Source organism: Mus caroli, unplaced genomic scaffold (genome assembly GCF_978045245.1).
Source record: "Mus caroli unplaced genomic scaffold, Mus_caroli_1 scaffold_1, whole genome shotgun sequence".
NCBI lineage: Eukaryota > Metazoa > Chordata > Mammalia > Rodentia > Muridae > Mus > Mus caroli.
Window position 1 is genome coordinate 127713068 of NW_028227256.1, and position 16366 is coordinate 127729433.

At 49.0% G+C, this 16366-nt stretch overlaps 2 protein-coding genes across 4 annotated transcripts in view; one reads left to right on the forward strand and one right to left on the reverse strand.

Moving 5' to 3' along the window:
* Eif2d (eukaryotic translation initiation factor 2D) overlaps positions 1–16366 on the forward strand; it is a 40313-nt gene that overhangs the window by 18496 nt on the left and 5451 nt on the right. The window contains exon 15 of one of the 2 annotated variants that reach the window (XM_021155438.2): positions 706–874. The exons of the other annotated variant lie outside the window; for it this stretch is intronic. Coding sequence (XP_021011097.1) covers positions 706–773 — 68 coding nt within the window. The 3' untranslated portion in view covers positions 774–874. Of the gene's footprint in view, positions 1–705; positions 875–16366 lie in introns of those variants that run through there. 2 annotated transcript variants of the gene reach the window in all.
* The window catches only part of Rassf5 (Ras association domain family member 5), a 67141-nt gene continuing 54648 nt past the window's right edge, over positions 3874–16366 (reverse strand). For both annotated transcript variants that reach the window (XM_021160848.2, XM_021160862.2), the window contains 4 exons: positions 8706–8816; positions 7684–7981; positions 7085–7200; positions 3874–6144 (listed from right to left, as the gene is read on the reverse strand). In XM_021160848.2, the coding sequence (XP_021016507.1) occupies positions 5992–6144; positions 7085–7200; positions 7684–7981; positions 8706–8816 (678 nt within the window). In that variant the 3' untranslated portion in view covers positions 3874–5991. The remainder of the gene's footprint in view (positions 6145–7084; positions 7201–7683; positions 7982–8705; positions 8817–16366) is intronic.

The window sequence follows — 16366 nt, forward strand, 5'->3', positions numbered from 1 at the left end:
CATTGTGTCTCAACTGGCACATAGCACCACAGAGTTAATAAGTAGAGTTATCTCATGCCTATGACAGTCCACAGCAATTCACGTCCATCATTGAACTCCTGTATGTGAAGAGCCCATGTGGTGGCTCGGGACTAAGAAGAGACAGAAGAAAGTAGAAGAAAATGCACCTGAACAGACATAGGCCTTTTCACTCAGTACACATAGATCAATGGCTCTTAGCCTGTGATTGTGACCCCTGTGGGGGTTGAGTGGCCCATTCGTTGGAATTGCCCAAAAGTACCAGGGAAAACAGATATTTACATTATGATTCATAACAGTAGCATATACAATTATGAAGTAGCAATGAAAATAATTTTATGATTGGGAATCACTACAACTTGAGGAACTATATTAAAGGGTCACAGCAGTAGGAGGGTTGAGAACCACTGATCTAGATGTAGCCAGCAGGCATAAATGACCAAAGGACACCTCAACCTCAGTGTGGTAAATGATCCAACTGAGAAGGTGTCGCCAGACATGAGCTTGCACAGGATGTGGAGGGCGTGTCATGTATTAGAATAACAGGGACAGCAGGGGGAGCACACTGGGCTTAGTGGATAGGGAGGGGCAGGAGGTTACAGGGCCCAAGGGACATGGAAGCAGGGACGGACGGGCAGTAGGGTCTTGAGACCAGGCTCGGCTGAAGATTTTCTTTTTGGATTGTAGAAGAGTATCGGATCCCTGGAAAATACATCCAAGGCCTAGAAAAGGCCCCCAAACCTGGCAAGAAGTGACAGACTCATTTTATGCAGTGGACCCCATGGGAACCCAGGTTCTGAGCTGGTAACTGATATGAGCAGTTTTGACTTTTGCAAATAAAAACTGTAATTCTTTACTGAAAGCTTTTATTTCTAATCTAAATCGGAATCGCTCTTCTGTTCTGTGGTTTCTGTGATTTAGTTGGTGCACTATGATAGAAGCAGGGCAGCCCTTCCAGAGTGCAGCAGGCAGAGTGCTCCTGCTTCTAAAGCCCTCTACCAGATAGTCCCCAGCTCCTACTTACTGCTCCTACAACCCAATTAACCTCCTAGGCCCTGCCCTGTTGTCCCTTGGTGCCTGTGTAGGGTTTGTCCCCTAGAAAACAGCCTGGCTATTTCTCTGCTGTCACTCACAGCAACAAAATGAATTAACTCTAAGCTGCAGCAGATTTTAAGCCAGTAGACATAAGAGCAATAAAAACACAGAACATGGGTTTCTATGTGACCTTTATTCTTCTCCAGTTGTATACAGCACGCTGCCACCAATGGCTAGTTTGTGGTGTGATTCCAAGATGGTTGGTAGCTTTGCTGTCGTTGAAGGCTTAGATAAAAAATGTCTCCCTTAACCCCCAGCGTCTTAAGCTTGGGTTCCTGGACAGGCTCTTCAGTCAGTTTGCAGAGGACTCAGGAACTTCCTAAAATAGCTGCACAAGGAGGGACCATGTGTTCTTCTGATCACAAATGAGTCAGTGGATGCCAGCAAGCAGTATTTAAAGCCATTCCTCATTCTGCCTTGGTCTGTGCAGGTCATTTCCCTGTCTAGGGCTTTCGGTGGGGACAGTAATAAGAGCTGTGCAATTATATATACCTATCTTTTAAAACACTGAGATAAAAGAGGCTTGTTCATCTACTGTCTACCAAATAACCCATTTTAGACCTGGAAAGAAAGGAAGGAAGCAAGAGAGGAAGGAAGGAAAATAAAGAAGTGTTCTTGCTGTGAAATCAAGAACAGTCCTTTTCACTGAGAAGTGAACTCCTTAATCTCACGAATTCTGTCTGCGTGGACATGCACATGTGGAGCTCCTCCAGGAGCTCACTCTAGCAGGACCCTGCTACAGCCAGGCCTTTGCACAGGGCGTCTGCGCCTGAGGAGCAGCAAGGGAGCAGGACTGACGGGTGTCCCTTGTCAAGTACTGTGCTGCCTTCTCCTGTTTTTCGTGCTCTTGGAGGGGCAGTGCTGTGTAAGTTCTGCTCCCTGCTTGAGATGCAAAATCTGTGAAGGGTTTGCTCTTCACTGTGGTTCAGCGGCCCTCTGCTGTGCCCGTGTCTGTCCAGGCTCGTGCTGGGCAGTTTCTTCCAGGAATAGTGACACATTAGCACTGAATCATCTTCCTCTCCCCACTGTGAATGGCCTGGAGATGTGTAAGAGGGTGGAGCAGAGTCAGACTGGAAGGAGTTCTCTATGTATTTATTAGCCATTTTTGTTTTCTTTTTTGAGAAACCTCTTGTTAGTTCCTTATTACCCCCCCCTTATTTTTTGTTTTTTTTTTGTTTTGTTTTGTTTTGTTTTTTTGTTTTTGTTTTTTTGGTTTTTCGAGACAGGGTTTCTCTGTGTAGCCCTGGCTGTCCTGGAACTCACTCTGTAGACCAGGCTGGCCTCGAACTCAGAAATCCACCTTCCTCTGCCTCCTGAGTGCTGGGATTAAAGGCGTGCGCCACCACGCCCGGCACCTTAACCCATTTTTAAAAAATGGGTTGTTTGTTTTTTTTAACTTTCTGGTTTTTGAGTTTTTTATTCTGGATTTTACTTGTCTATTCAATGTGTAGCTTGCCAGGGCATTGGGCAAAGATTCTGTCGGCTTCCTCTTCACTTGATTTCCTTAGCTGGTTTCCTTAGTCGCTTATGCAGAAAGTCCTCTCTCTGTGTATCTGCAGGAGCCAGCCTATGTTTCTTCCAGCAGTTTCAGCTTTCACATTTTCTACTTGGCATTAGTTTTTGTGTAAGAAGATGGAGCCAAGATGATAGGCACTAAGTCTGGGCAGGTGGGCCAAAGCCTGGTGGGTGGGTGGAGGCTATATGTCAGGAATGACCAAGCTAGGCTGGTTCAGTGGATGTGGGACTAGGGTAGATCTGGAGATTGGGCATAATGCATGTAGTAGGGGACCAGGCAGATCCCCCTGGCTGGACCCTAGTACAAGATGTGCAGAACCAGGCTAGGCAGAGGTTGGATGTGGGCTAATCCTTTAAAAAGTTAGGGTCTAAGCCAGATACCTTTATAATGGTAGATACCTTTAATCTCACCACATAGGAGACAGAGGCAGGTAAATTTCTGATTTGAGGGCAGCTTGTTCTACATAGTGAGTTTTGGGACAGCTAGGGCTATACCACACACACACACACACACACACACACACACACACACACTGTGTATACACACATGGTGCACATTTGCCATAGCATACATGAAGAGGTCAGCAGAAAACTTGTGGGAGCGAGTTCTCTCCTTTCACTGTATGGGTCCCAAGAGATCCCAGATCCACAGGCTTGGCAGTAAGCACCTTTTTACCCACTGAGCTCCCTCATCCGCCCTGTGATTGGCTAATTTTAAGGATACCTGGTGAAGAGAGGCAGAACTGAGTAAGTTGGAGAGCCCATGCATGCGTGATACATGAGCAGCACTGGAAGGTAGGTGGTGATTTCCCTAGTAAAATCTATGTGGCTATTTCTTGAATTTAAAAGATTTCTGTGCTGGAAATCAGAGGGGCCAAAATGCAGGCTGCTTTCGGCCCAGTTCAGCCCTCTCTGCAGTTGAAGTCATCAATGACACACATTCACATCATCATTGTAGATAATTCCAGAGGAGAAGTGCTGCTTACCTCTGTATCTAGAAAGCTGTATGTATGTCCTCTCCCCTGTCCAGCACTGCAGAGATGGAGAAGAGGCAGCCAGAGGCAGCACCCTCTACTGTGTGGACAATTTTCTCAAAAGCATTTGAATGGTAGCCTTCATTCTCTAGCTTACTAGAGTAGAAAACTTGGCTCTGCCTAGAAATGTACCTGCGATTGCCTCAGTCTTCCTCTCTCCAGCCCACTCTCCAGAAGATGTTGACATTCAACAAGGACGATTCCATTGTGACTTGTTTTTACAGTAAGCTTTTATTACTCATTAAAAAACATAGAAGGACATTTAGAAAGAAAATATCCTGAAAAGAACACACACAGAGCAATAATACAACCATAGAAGGCACTACCAGCAGTTAGACTCCTCTGAGACGTTAGGAACGCCACGCTTTCCAGAGGCTCAACCTCAGTACAGGTCCTGGGTCTAACTGTGCTTTAAAGTCTGACTCTTACCATCATTTTCTGAATAAACGCCTTTTCTGTATATATATCTATATGCCTCTATGTGTATATACATATATATATAATACATGAATTTTTTTTTTCTTGTCAAAAATAAAAAGCCATCCATGGAGGGAAGTTCTCAGCAGCATTCACAGTGTTTGCAGCAGGAGCCATGCCTTCTCCTAACGCTACAGACATGCAGGATGAAGGGAATGACTTTCCACGTGCCCCTGTAATACACAGCAGGACGGGGGCTTCTTAAGGGAGAGAGGTGTAAGGCTGGGCATGAGACCTCAGGTAGCCAAGGGGCTGATGGCGTGCACAACCTCAGAGTCGCTAGCTCATGTTGCTTTTGCAGCTCTGCAAACAATGCACAGTTTGAATGACAAGGATTTGGCGTTCTTCTGGGACAGGAGCAGTGTGGCTTCAGCCTGGGCTGGTAGGGAACTTTTTAGGCTACACGGAGAAGCTTGGGCTTAAAACAACCCGAGGAAAGGGTGTGGAAAGGCAAGCACAACATGAAAGTGGTCTCCTCTGGAGGCTCAATTGGAACACTGGCCCTCTTTTAAAATAAAGGGACAAGTTTTTCTCCATCTGTATCGAGTGTCTTTGCAGTCCTGGCTACTCTGGCTGATTGGTTTTAAGTCTGAACTACTCAAGAGTTGGAGTCATAATCTGATGCTGTCAATGCAGTCTAATAACCTCGCATCTTCAAAGTCAAAGCCTGACCGGGAAGCTTGATGGGAAAGAGGCTGTGATCATCAATCACCCTGTGCTCTGAGGCTGTGTCCTTGGCTCTATAGCACCATTGTCCACTTCCTGCCAGGGGCAAGCCAGCAGAGAGCTTCAAGCAAAGTGCCCCACTCGTTTCTCTGCAAACAAAAAGGCACTGAAGTCACCAGGGACGTCAGGCCCACAGGTCTGCTCAGTGCTGTGCTGCGAGCAGACCATGCTGCCCACCAGAAAGGCCTCCACGTTGGAGGACCTTAGCACTGTAATCAAAGCTACTACTCAGGCAGCTACTCTGGAGACCCTAAAGCCGGAGGTGGAGGTGGAACTGAAGGCCAAGGAGATTCGGGCCCCCACTGCAGGCGTAGGCCACAGACAGCTTGGATGTGCTTCTCTGTAATACTTTCTGGCAGCTCAGCAGGAAACTAAAATTGATAAGTGGCTGGTTTCTCTTTGGTAGAAACCCATAAGGAGGACAGCATTAAATTCAAATGTTAACATATCAAACATTGGACAGAGACATGCTGAAATACCACACAGATGTGCATATATGTCTTTGGGTTTGCATGCACACAGCCTGCTGGGTAATAAGAGACGGCCTGGTCAGGCTGTAGCCTCTCGAAATCTCAGGCTGACCCTGAGTGTCTAGTACTAGAGAAGAAGAGGCACCTTGGGGCAAGGACAGTCCTTTCATGAGCATTTTCCTGCTTTCAAGGACTTAGCTAGAATGAATATGCCACATTTGACCCTTAAATATACTATACGTGGCCAAAAATACCAGACAAACAAACCAAAAGAGGAACCGAAGAGTTAAATCCAGAGAAAGAACACACAGGCTCTGAAACCTTTCTTTCCTTTTGCCGGCTGGTGATTGATTGGAGTTTGGTGACCAGAGAGGCAACTATTTGGTTTCTGAGAGGCCAGCAGACTGAGCAGGGAAACACTGGTCGTTCCATGGGAGTTCTCATCCCAGGCGGAAGCTCTCCAGAGCCATGGTGTGGTGGGTTAGCAGGAATCAAACCCCACATAGACACTGTGTGGAAGAGACTTTGTGCCACACCTGTTAACTGCTGGGCAGGCACTGGTGGACCCACCAGAGGTGTCTTAACAGTAACTCTTTGTTGCAAAATAATTAACAATAAAATAAATCGGAGGGCACTGAGGACAGGAAGTTGGCTGGTTACCCCGGCTTCCCTTGGGACTCTCGTAACGCCTCTTCCAGTTTCTGACGGAATTTGTTGTACTTCTTCTGCAGTTGATGGATCTTGTCCTGCTCCTCTTTTTCCAGGATAGTTAAAAAGTTCTGGAGTTCAGGAATGGAAAAGGCATCCCACTGTGAGAGGAGGGGGGGGGGGCGGGCGCAAGGGAAAATGGTTAGAAGTTGACATGTCTCAAGGGCCCTGCTGCTGCTCCACAGTGAGCCAACCATGTACACTTTTCAGTTGAAGGGGCGGGTATCACGAGTGACATTTGTGTACTGTACACAACGGTCACATCAGCCACAAATGGTCATGTCCCGGAATCTCCTGGAGTTCCCAGCCTATACACCTGTGCTTATGGAAGAGCAGCCGCAGCTGAGGTCTTCACTTTGGGGCTGGATGTGCTCCCCAGAGGCAGGTGGAGGACACCTATCATGAGCTGTGTGACATCAGACGACGCTTTCGTAGACTCAAGACCACCCTGAGCTGTCCTGGTTGAAATGAATGTAGAGCCCTATCTGCCCTGGTCTTCCAAGACTCCGTTGACCAACCTCCTTCTCCCCCCAACTCCTCCAAACAACAAAAACAACCCCACTCTAAACCTCCCCTCCGTCCCATCACTCCCTGAAGACCACATCCCAAGTATTCTGGCCTTGGAGGATTTCTGCCTGATTTGACCCCATTTTTGCCAGGAGTCTAACATGGTTAGACCCCTTTGGAGAAAGGAAGTCAGCATTTTAGGAGAGAAAGGTGGTTCAAAAATGTCTATGTCCAGTAGAGCCCAGAGTTTGAGCTTACTGGGCCTTAGGAAAAACTAGGTGAGGCCTGAACACAGTTTCTCTGTGTTTGACACCCAGCCCCATGCCAGCCCTATTTCCACAAAGCATATGAAATCCTTCCCACAGGCTTTGCCCTGTGCAGGTTGTAACTTGCTTCCCTGTGATGTGCGCCCCACTAATGATCCTGGGTTAAATGCTGAGCCTCTAGCAGTCCTGCCGCCCCACCTACACTCTGCAGTTAGGACAGCAGCACCCATCTGGCCAGGACTGGTTTTTGCAAAGGGCCCAGACATACCTCCACCTCTCCAGTTTCATTCTCCTTTAGCACAAAGCTGAGAACATCGGTGTCAGGCCCAGCGAGCAGACGAAGGTAGAGAGGATAGTCAGCAATGGAGAGTTTCTGGAAGAGCACTGCAAACAGAATGAAGGGCTGGGTGCTCATCTCAAATGAGGACAGGATGGGGTTGGGCTTGGAAATGCACAGGTTGGCCAGATGACTGGAAATAGTCATGGTGGTTCTAATGGGCGTGGACCTGACATGGCAGTGGTGGCTCTGAGCCTTCCATCCATTCCTGCCATTTGAGGTACTGCCTTCATTCCCATATGGCAAAGTTTAGCCATATTTCCATTTACAGCATCTTCCAGAGGAAGAGGAGCAGTGGGCGGACTCCTTCCCATTATAGAGATTAGGAGTCCAGAGCCCAGGGTGTGTCTTTCCGGTATGTGCATGGAGCTGGGCACAGTAGACATGAGCTGCCTGGTCCTGCCCAGAGCCTGTGCTTGGCACTTCCATGAATCCTGCTGCCTGGAAGCCTACACTTCCCACCCAGAACTGATGGTGAGGTTTAGTGACTGTGGACATTAGCAGACTGGGGAGAGGTCAGAAACTCATACCTTGTCCATCTTTGTGTATCCGCTTAAAAAGTGCAAACTTCTGTGGGTTGTCCACAACCATGAACTTCTTGAGCAGCCCCTGGATGACCTCACTAACAGTGGTGGTGCTGCTGATGTGTAGCTGCTTGATGGCATCGAGTGGCAGGTAGAAGGACGTCCGCTTGTCTGTGGTGGCTGCAGGGTTCACTTCCTTAATGGCATCATAGATGGACTGGGGCCGGATCCCAGCGGGCACCGTCACTGGCCGTCGGAGCTTCAAATGCACTTTGATGAAACCTGTGTAGGTGCCATCTTCACTCTGCAAGTGGGAGGCACCGCTGATTCTGTCTGCCCAGTTCACCCTGGGTTGTAAACTACAGAAGACCTGACAGGCTACTCCAGCCAGCCTGCCTGAGTCCCTTCCCAAGTCTCCTGTCTGGAAGTGCAGGAGGAAGTTCACTCTCCTCATGGGCCAGGAGGTTGGTGAGGTCGGGCTTCCCTCACAGGAAGTTTAGCTAGGCCACTCCAACCCTTTACCAGATAGGTGCCAATGGCCTTTGTTGGGTCTCACTCTAAAGGCAGAGCCTGCAGCCTCCTCTCTACCTCTGAACTTGGGAGGCAGCATCAAAGTCTTCAGAGACCCAGCCCAACTCCAGCCTGACTGATCACTGCATTTTCTGAGGCTCCTGAGTGACTTGGAAGCCCCAGGGAGCCAGTTGCTGCCAGTCACCAGCAGGGGGCAGGGCTCTCCTGATGTCACTTCTTAAAGACAACTGAACCTGTCAAGATCTCTTAAGCATGGGCATGGAGATCTCTATTTTATACTGAAGTAAGGAGAGGTTAAAGTTTGCCAAAGTAGCCAGAGAGTGAATGGAACAGAGGTTGTATCTGGAGTCTATTCTAAAGCCCATTCTATTTCTCTGGGTCCCTGAGGTCACAGAAAGCTGGGCCTGGACAAAGGAGAGTGAGCTGTAAGGGAGTAGTCGTTCCTGCGTAGGCGGGGCAGAAAAGATGTTGGGTAGGAATGGACAGGCTCTGCTTACCAGCTTCATGCCCAGGCAGTGCTTCTCCCTGCTGTTATAGCTGTCAATCTTCTGCTTGATCTCCTGTATCGTGGGCAGGTGCTGTTTCTCCTCCACTGCCTTACAGACATTCTGGAACAGACAGGTAGCAATGTGTACAGTGGCTCTCAGGATACGGAGGGCAGTAAGCATATCTCCCAAATGCCCCTCTGGCTAAGAAAGAAGTGCCAGCATGAGCAGTAAGAGGCCAGCCACTCAAATCTCTCTCAGCCTCAGGCTTCCTCACCGAGGACATGGAAATAATACCTAGCCCAGACTGGCTGAGAGACCAGTGTCTGTGTGCCCCACACCTAGGCACTGGCCATCAACTTGGTGAGTGGGCCGTGGCCTGTCCATGTCCAAGAAGAGATAAGCTACAAAGGTGTGAGTGAGTACATGCTAAAAGCTGATGGCCAGGGACCAAGGGTACATGCCCACCTGCCAGTCAGCTCATGTCACTGGCGATAAGCTTTGCTCATAACATGTGATGATTTGTCAAGTGAATGAACTGTTAGGGACAGTCAGTGTTTGCCGGGCACCTCCTCTATACACTAAGGATTCAGCTATCTCTACATTTCACAGACCCAAACTTCCTGATTCCTGATTCTCCAGGTGAGAACACTGGGACTCTGCATTTACCAGCTTGCTCAATACCCCCATCCCCATGTGCAGAACAAGCCAGAATCCCACACCTGTCCTGCTGTGGTCTCCCTGCATCACATGGTTCGATCTGACAGAGTTCCCTGCTTTCTCTGTGGCCCGCCAGGAAAATGGAAGAAGGAACTTAAGGTCAGCATCCCTTGCAGTATGGTACTGGTGGATTCTGAGATCTCCACAGGTCTTTTTCACAGGTCCGTTCTCTGGAGTTCCCTCATGTTCAGGGTCACTTCCCAGTTTGTCTTAGTACTCCCCAGAGTGGCTTGGAGTGCAGGGAGCCGGTAGGTGAAAATTCTCCCAGAATTAATCCTGATCTTAGAAACCCAGCAGACTTGGGCAGTCAGGAATCATCTCTGGTACATGAGACAGCAGATGCCCAGAGAAGGATGACTCGACAGCATCTGATACCTGCTTGTGGGTTTGGTTTGAAGAATTTTACAACAGTTTCCACATCACACTGTCCCCACCACCAAGTGAAGCACAGTGGGGCGCTCACCAACAGAGCTCACGCCTGACCTTTCCCTTCAGCATGTCCATTTGTAGGACTTCATGACACGCACAGCACGTCAGCACTCCCTCCTCCCACTCGCCAATCCTACAGGGCACAGGAAACTGCCAAGAGCAGTGGGCATTGCTGGGTCTGCATGGCTCCACCTTCCCAGCCCTCCACAGAGACGAGCCGGCATCCTCTTTCATTCGAGGCTCTTGCGTGGTCACTTTTCACCCACAGCTCCTGATGGTAACTCCTGGGTTCTGACACACTACCTATGCCATTCCTATTGTAAGATCATGAACATAGAAAATCAATATGCTGATAGCCCGCTGCTAGTGAGTAGCCTAGTAGGAATAAGAATGAAGTCCATCTAAGCATGGAGTCAAGTTCTCAACTGAGCATGTGGCCACCCTAGGGCAGCCCCTTCTGCTGTTGGGATCAGCACCCCACCACACCAGTAATGGTCACTGAACTTTGACACTGCAGGCCTGGGATGCACAGATGATAAAACAAGACCTGGCCTGTGGAACATTCATCTAAGCTGGCCCATCAGTGGGTCCAGCTCTAGGCATCCCAGTGGGTTTTGCATTATCTATGAAGCTGGCAAAGAGGGACTCCTAACATCTGGAGTGAGGGCAGTTGGCAGGATGTAGGGGCCTGCCAGTATGTCCTCTTACTTGATCTTGAAGAATGCCCAAGAGAAAATAGTTGCTGGGACATCTCCTGTTTGCTTAAAGTGCATAAGCCATGTGAGCCTCACAGGCTGTATTCACTTGACTCATTAATCTGGAGGCTTTCAAACGGATTCCTCTCATTTGTCTTCACTCCTGGGACTCTCCATTTCCAGTCTCCACAAGATGGATACCTCTCTATGGACCAGATGTGCCTGGCTATGGCCCTGCCTTGCTCTCTGATCATTTCAAGTCAGAATGGGTAGCTGGGTGGCTGCTGCTTTAGCCTTCATTCTACTCATCTCAGGCAGGCTGACTGTCATTCCTGGGACATTCTCATTTTCAACTACAAAAAAAAGAATTAAGTGAAGGAAAACTCTAGAAGTCCCTGGAAGACCTCTGTTTTCAGTTCCAGCCATTTTCTTGTTGAAAAAGCAGCTGTGTTGTGGCTGCTGAAGGCCTGCTTCCACGCCTACTTTGGACCACAGTGAGTCACAGCTGCCTTGGCTTTAGGTTTCTTCTTCCTGTTCCACTTTTTTTATTCATTACATCAACCGACCTATTCTGTTCCCTTTCCACAAAGCTGGAAAATGATGCAAGTAGCCATGGGTATGTTCCAGACCAAAGCAGAAGATGGCATTCTTGACCTCAGGATTGGAAGATCTGGTCTTGGAGGGGGGGGTGGCCGATGAGCTCCATCTACCTAGGAGTGTCAGCAGCCTGTGTGTGCCCAACACTGTGAACCTTGCTCACATAGAATGTCAGCCCCAAATGTCAGCACCCAGTTCAGTCTGGCTGCTGCCCACACTGAACCTGCCAGGCAAGATCTAACCTACAGATGGAATGAATCACTTTCCAAAGTAGGCCAATCAGTGAGTCCCGTCCAGGAGCTCAAAATCCACCACCTGGGAAACACCGTGGAATCTAGATTACGGACTCTTAAACTTCCAAGCACATTGGCGTCATCTGGGGATTTTCTAAAAATGTGTTTCCTGGACTTTCTCCTTAGAGAGTGATCTGGGATTGATCTGGGGTGCAGTCTGGGAACAAGAATTGTTGAAATCTATTAGATGATTTCAACATGTTGCCGAGTTCACAACAATTCCATCCAGCTACAGAGCTACTATTTTGGGGCCAACAGATAAAAGCTGTCCCCACATTTTACCTAAAAGGCAGAGTCCACTGTGTCCGAGGACAAGGCAGGCTCTGGTTTCTGTTCATCTGACACATTCTCAAGCCCTCACAGTGCAGGACGTGTCTCTCTAATGATGGACACAAGGCAGAAGCCAGGAAGATACGCTTGTGTCTTGGGGCACCCCAATGTCCAGACAGAATGGGGAAAGCTTATAATTTAGTAAATCTAGGTATTATCCTGTCAGGTGTCTCTCCGAGAGTTTACCCATCTTGGGACATGCGACATGGAATTGATTCTCTCTGACTAATCCCTGGCAGCGGCTAAGCTGTTTTCAGCATGCCTGGCTCATCCATGGTACTGCTGAAAAGCTGGCTCGTCTCACGTCCTAAGCCACAAGAGGCTGTGACCACTGTAAGCTCTTGAAGGTACTGCAGTAAGGAAGTTATAAAGTGGAGGCATGACAACCACGTGATAGGCTGTGTGCCAGTCATAAGAGCACAGACCCCCCCCCCCGCAAAACCATTCCCTAATATCTATTAAAACGCCCTCAGTGGGTTGGGAGTGGTGGCAAGCACCCATAACCCCAGCACTTAGGAGGCAGAGGCAGGAGGATCACTGCAAATTCAAGAGCAGTCTGGTCTATATAACGAACTATCAGAACTATTATCTGAAAAAAACCAAATAAAGTCAAAATACCTTTAAAAAACCCCAGCACAGACAGATTTATGCTAGGTCAGACTGCTGTATTTTATCTTCAAGGCAACACTGGCTAGGTCCGCGGTGCAGTCAGAGACAAACGGGAGTCTTCATTTTAGTTATTCTACTCTAAGGATGACCCTCTAAGGAGTGAGGCCGGTAGCTTCTAATCTGCAAATGGGTCCTGGGCAGATCAAGAAATCTCCAGCCGAGTTCACAGAGTGACAGTGGGCGGAGGCAGAGGAGAGTGTGTCCACCCTCAGTGCTGGTTTTGTCTTGATCTAAATCACACAAACCACAGTTCTGCTAAAATAAAAAAAAAAGTCACTCTCCTAAAATGTGTCCAAGTGTTCTCCTTGCCGGTGACTCTGATGGTCTCACTCCTGTCTTCCCATCTGCAGTTGCTTTCCCCGGCAAGGCTTCCCTAACCACCGCAGCCCCCCATGATGGTGGCGGTGACGACAGTGAGCCTTGTACTGTTCCCAGCATGTATCAGTTCACACACCTCCACAGCAAGCACATGAAGAAGGGCCCCATCCTCACAACCATATATAGCTGGAGAAAATGAATCACAGCCAGACTGAAGCTGAGCTTATCGAAAGTCAACCCTCGCCATCTGGAGTTTATCTACAATCCCGCTTGCTTCCATCCACCTCCCAGGAAGCTATCAGTGATGGCTTCCCCTCTCTCCTGTGTGGAAGATCTTTCATGACCATGCCAGATTGACTTCTGTTTCTTCTGTGCCCATCAGCACTGGGCGTGAAGAAGACAACACTTGCTCAGGACCTCCACGGATCCCTCACTGACTGCAGGGGAGGGGGTCTCGGCTTTTCTAAGGAGCCGTGGAGGGCCTTGGGCCTTGGATTTAAATGTAGTCTGTGCTCTGGGAGTGAAGTAACCACGCCTGTCTCGTCCATCATGGTATCCCAGAGCCTTGTTCCTGCTCAGATACCTGGGGGATGGGTATGTATTTGGCTTTAGACTCTGACTACTAATTTTGTGACCTTGAGAGAATCAAGAGACCCTCCAAATCGTTCCTTCTATAAATTTGAGAGCAAATTATTTTGCCACTCAAGAGTGCTATAAAAGTAAGACAGGAGGTTCAAAGGTGTTTTACAGATCAATCAAATCTAACCAGAGGTTTCCCAGGAAACCCAAGCCTATCCCTCTAAACCAAGTTTATTTCTCATTGTACTTATTTACATATTCTAGATTAGCTAAGCAGCCTTAGAGCTCATTCATTCCTTTCTCAGCACAGGCAGTGGACAGACTTTTTCTGTGAAGGTTCGGGTAGTAAACACTAGGCTTTGGAGGCCACAGTCTTATGCATCTACTGCCCTCCACCCTCGTAACACAGAGGCAGCCACAGAACGGGGGTAGCGGTGGCACAATGAAATGTGTTTGTGCAATGCGCTCAGGGCAGTGAGACTTGCTTTGTGCAATGTGCCCCTGGGTAGCAGTTTGCTCCACGGTGGGGTTTGCACAATTTCCCTCCCTAGAATACACACACCTCTCTTCCCTCGGTTGGCTTCATCTCCTCTAGGTGGTACCTAGGAAAATTTTAGCCCATAGCAGCCTCCCGTCCTCTGGGCCCTTGATGTGTCTGTTGTGTGACATTGTAATTCTCCAACTCAGGAAGGTATTTACACTTCTACCCAGTCTCTTTCTCCCAAGTCACACCTCCTATGCATTGCAGTATTTCCCCCCTGCTCCTGTGGTAAAACACCCTGACAGAAGTGACTTAAGGAAGAAAGGGTTTGTTTTGGCTTGTAGTTCCAGGTTACAGTCTGTCACGAAGGAGAAGTCACTGTGTGGGAGTTTGAGGAGCTGTGAGTGTATTGCAACTGTAATCAGGAACAGAGCAATAAATGAACACTTACTAGTGCTCAGCTTGCTATATCTTCATCATCATCATCAATTGAGACAGGGTAGCCGTGGATATCCTGGAACTCACTATGTAAGCCAGGCTGAGTTCAAACTCACAGAGATCCACCTGCTTCTGCCTCCTGGGTGTAGGAGTCAAGGTGTAGACCTCCAGAGACTCCAGGGTCCTTCGGAGAATGGCACCACTCAGTAATGGGTCTTCCGGCCCTAGCTAAGGTAATCAAGATACTGACCCTTCCCCCACCAGGTAAGCCTGAATCATCTCCCAGGTGATTCTACTCTGTCAAGTTAACACCACCCCACAGTTTCCTGTGAGTTTCCTCAGAGTACCAGAGAACAGGCTGCAGGAACTTCACTCTCAATGATTAGCTATCCCCAAAGGCTCGGTCATTTCCCTGGAGTTATTCTCCTCCCTCCGTGACAGGAGGCAACAGAGTTGGCTGAAGCAGGGATGGAGTAGGGGGCTAGGCACACTGGCTCTGGGCCTCAGAGTCCTCTTGCAGCAAAGCCGAAGTTTCCCATACACCACAGATCTCTGCAGCTGCTTGCAGATGTTAAATCCACACTCCACGAAGGAGTATTCCGAGCCTGTGAGGCTCCAGCCAGCCTTTCATTAAGCACATGCTGACGTGTGTTGTTTAAAGATTAGCTCACATGCATTCACTAACCCAGTACCTTCAGGTGGCTACTCCTTGGATGGATCAGAATTTGTGTTGGGCACCTAAGCTTCTTGGGGCCCACTGCTGGGCTCAGCTAACACGTAGTTGGCCTCCAAGGAGGTATCGGAGACGTGCCTGTGGATTAGGTGTCAGGGAGGGTCAAGCGGCTGGAGTAATCTTCAGCATCCCTGATATCCCACACGGCTAGGTCCAAGAGCACCTCTCTATCCTGCATCCTGAGGGTTCCCTGCCAAGAACGCATGGGCTGCCCGGGGACTTCAGACTTGGGCGGGCCTACTTCTTTGCCACTTGCTGATCAGGATGAGTACAATACCATCAGTGACCTGTGACCTAATAGCAAGTCACTTCCCCTCTCAGAGCCTTAGTTTCCTCATCTGCCAAACCATGAAGTGACACCAAAGAGACTCCAAGGCCCAATGCAGGGCTAAGACTGGGCCGAGAAGATAGGGCTTTCATCACCGCTTCCTCCTGTCTTTCAGAGAACTGGGTGTGGGGTTGAGGACCTGGAGGACAGCCAGGGGCGTCCGAATTGTGTCAGCAGCTGTGGCCCAGAGGAACAGAGCTACCCGTCCCCTCTACCGCTCTGCTCTCCTCGGTGCTCGCTTGCTCACCGACCTGCTCTCTCTTTGTGTCAGCAAGACCTTGTCTCTGCCAAGCTCAAGTAGGTCTTGGTTTCCTTTCTCGCTCTTAGCACAGCTGTCAGCAGCAACTCTTGTGCCCCTGAGTAGAAACCTTCTCTAAGACCAAACCAGGGAAGAGAGCTGTAAGCATGTACTGAACAGAGGACCATGCACAGGCCCCCAGGCCCCGACTCTCAGGGATAATGTTGGGCTTGCCCTAAATGGGAACCTCAGGTTATAAGAGGGAACACATCCATCTGTCTAGGCGGGGTTTGAAATGTATGGCTCAGTCTCCGAGCACTGGAAAGGTCACAGGTCCCTTTGTGACAGCCTCAGCCAGATACAAGAGAGGAATCTCCAGTAAGGTGCACTGTAGGGTCCCCACCTAGTTCCAGAGTGGCATGTTCTGAGATGCTTCCTCTGATCTACCCATGGCAGTAGAGGGTTCATCTCCTCTATCTGTTGCCTGCCCATGTTTCCCAGAATAAAAAGACCAGAACTTCCCCAACTGTGTTCTCTAGCAGTCACCTACAGCAGAGTGGGAAGGGAGTCTCACAGAGCCGTGTGGGACCCAGGTGGCCCTAGAGTGGTCAGTGGAGACACAGCATAAAGCTGAGAAACTGGAAAGAGACTGAAGTCCCCAGAGACAAAAATGCAGAGCAGATGGTTAATGGCAACAGCCAGGCACCAGGAACTGACTGAGATGGTTCTAAATACTGTGGGGAATGAAACAGACTAGTGTAGCCCCTATCCCTGGGAGTCCACAGGTCCCTGTAGGAAGGCAGGCAGAAATACATGCACTGTGAC